The sequence below is a fragment of the Phalaenopsis equestris genome, unplaced genomic scaffold (genome assembly GCF_001263595.1).
Source record: "Phalaenopsis equestris unplaced genomic scaffold, ASM126359v1 Scaffold235068, whole genome shotgun sequence".
Taxonomy (NCBI): Eukaryota; Viridiplantae; Streptophyta; class Magnoliopsida; order Asparagales; family Orchidaceae; genus Phalaenopsis; species Phalaenopsis equestris.
Genome location: NW_018252957.1, coordinates 1 through 2,456, shown reverse-complemented (window position 1 = coordinate 2,456; position 2,456 = coordinate 1). Strand labels below are relative to the sequence as shown.

General features: G+C 31.2%; 1 protein-coding gene across 1 annotated transcript; it reads right to left on the bottom strand.

Annotated features, from left to right (window-relative positions):
• Nucleotides 1–668: 668 nt before the first annotated feature.
• On the bottom strand, nucleotides 669–1,397 carry LOC110039070 (mRNA-decapping enzyme-like protein; the record flags this gene model as incomplete). The annotated part of the gene is made up of 3 exons (XM_020744017.1): nucleotides 1,118–1,397; nucleotides 985–1,025; nucleotides 669–734 (listed from the first exon to the last, which is right to left on the bottom strand). Coding segments are annotated over exons 1-3 (257 nt in total), but the record flags the coding sequence as incomplete, so codon positions are not given.
• Between the last annotated feature and the right edge of the window lie 1,059 nt (nucleotides 1,398–2,456).

The window sequence follows — 2,456 nt, the reverse complement described above, 5'->3', positions numbered from 1 at the left end:
GAACCTTTCAGAGAACTATATGGCACGTGCCAATATTAGACTATAACGATAAACAAATTTCAGCCATTTCATATAAAGTAGGGTTGGGCTACAGTAAAACACATTTCAGCCATTTCATATAAAGTAGGGTTGGGCTGTAAGGAACCAGTCCAGAAAAAAACTTTGTTTAAAAATTGAAATAATTGACTGGATTTTTTGAGTTTAAACAATTGATGAAGGTTTTGGGTTCCTATTAGACTTCATCTAAACAGTCAGTTTTTTTTTTTATTATTCAAGATCTCATAATTGAAAATCAAATATTCTACGCGAAAATAAATGCACTGAAAGGTTCCATAATCTTTTTGTCATGAGTTGTCAAAAATAAGGTTATGAATTACTGAAATAACATTAATACTAGCTACAATAACCTCTGAACAAATAGCCCAGTAGACATGCACGCTAACAACCATTTATATTGAGATTATTAAAATAATAATAATAAGGCACTCAACATAAAGACTAAAGATAATTATCATCATATGCAAGAGTCTCAATGCCACAACAAATCAATAACACATGTCAGGATAAAGTAAGCATCTCTTCTACAAATTACTAACTTAGAAAAAATTATGTCCAAAAAATTAACATGTGCTGACATTCAAAACCACTTCAAACTAAAGCAATGTTACCGTTCAAACGCCGTACCTGTGTTGCGTCGGTTCATCACAATGAACTGAAACCTAGGCTGGGTATTTCTGCAGAGATGCAACAAAATGAACAGAAAGAACATAATCACTTCCCGCAAAATAACTTCAATGCAGCAAAATTGCGATAAAAAAAAAAAAAAAACTTCCAATAAGAAAAAACTGCCATAGAATAAACATACACACCGAAACAAAAGTCCAAAAAAGAAAAAAAAAACCAAAATTTATAGTAAGCATGACAAATTACGATAAGCAAAGATGAAATACTCAATAAAAAAAAGTAATCGACAGATCCAGCTACCTCTTTACAACAAATAGAGAGCCTTCGACGTCCTTCCGACTCTACAACAAGAAGATTTTAATCAAGTATCAAACGGAAAACTCTCGCCCCAAAGAGAAGAGCGTAAAAAAAAGAAATAGTTCATATTGCGTACCCATCGATTAGCCTCGATGTTAAATTCGTAGAAAGTGACGTGTGCGGCGGTCATCAAGATCTCCTCTACATAGGGATCGATCCTCTGGAGCACAGTCAGATTGAGCACCTTGGTGCTCTGCTGATCCAAGTTCGGCATTAGCTTCGACATCTCGGCGGCAAATCCCTAGAACCGCAAACCCTAGCTCCCCTTTATTAGCCGAATTCGCAGTGCACCGGAGGTCGACGATCCTTCGAGGTGCCGATGTCGCGGACTCGGCCGAGGAGCGGACAAGCGACGGTGTCCGAGGTTTTATCGCCGAGAATTTAGCCCTGCAATTTTTTTGTTATTAGGAGATTTACATACATACCCTTCAATTATTATGTATTTACATATCTTAACCCTCAAATTTAATTTTTACATATATATAATCTTATTTATAAATGAAAAGTCGTATTTTAATTTTTAGATTTTTCAATATTAAAATTTTTTTATGTGAAATGAAAATTTTGGATGACATAAATGTTAAAATTAAAGTTTAAATGTTAGATATGTAAATATATAGGATTTTGGTGGTATATATATAAATACCCTTTTTATTCATTTACATGCATAATTATTATAATTATTATGTATTTATATAATAAACATTTAATTTCTATATTTACATATCACATAAAAAATATTATAAGCTTATTTATATTATTGCTAGCAAAACAAATATATAAAATATGTACTTTTTATTGAACTTAAAAAATAGGAATCACAAACAAAAATAAGAGTTGATTTTTGTGAATTAATTCAGCTTGAAAGTATCTTAAATAATAATAAATATAATAATACATGGAAATTTGGTTTGAATAATAATATGTATTTTTATAGATATACTGAAGTAGTATTTAATGTAGTTGGAGGTTGCAATTAAATATGGGGAATACATAACTTTTGTGTGTCAAAAAGTTTACGGTGATAGCATAATAATTTAATGTTTTAGCATTGTGTGACATCCAGCACACATACAGATAATAAAAAAGAACTAAATGAGACATCAAAAAGTTTTACCTAGAAAAATTCAAGTGGCATAGCTTAGTTAAAATGATTCATTATGAGTTTTTAAGTACGAAGATAAATCTTTATCCCACGACCGAAAAAAATGTTAGAAGGTTTCATCGAGTATAATGTCCATATATAAAAAGATTTTTTGTTCGACGATCGAAAGCAAAATGTGTTTGAGATACGTCATTGCATGGTATTTAAAATATTAAGTTATTATGTATACAAGAAACTTCGTCACTCAATAAAGTATTTTGTACTCTACAATGTGTGTCGTTACTTTGCAATATGCATCATTGCTCCGCAG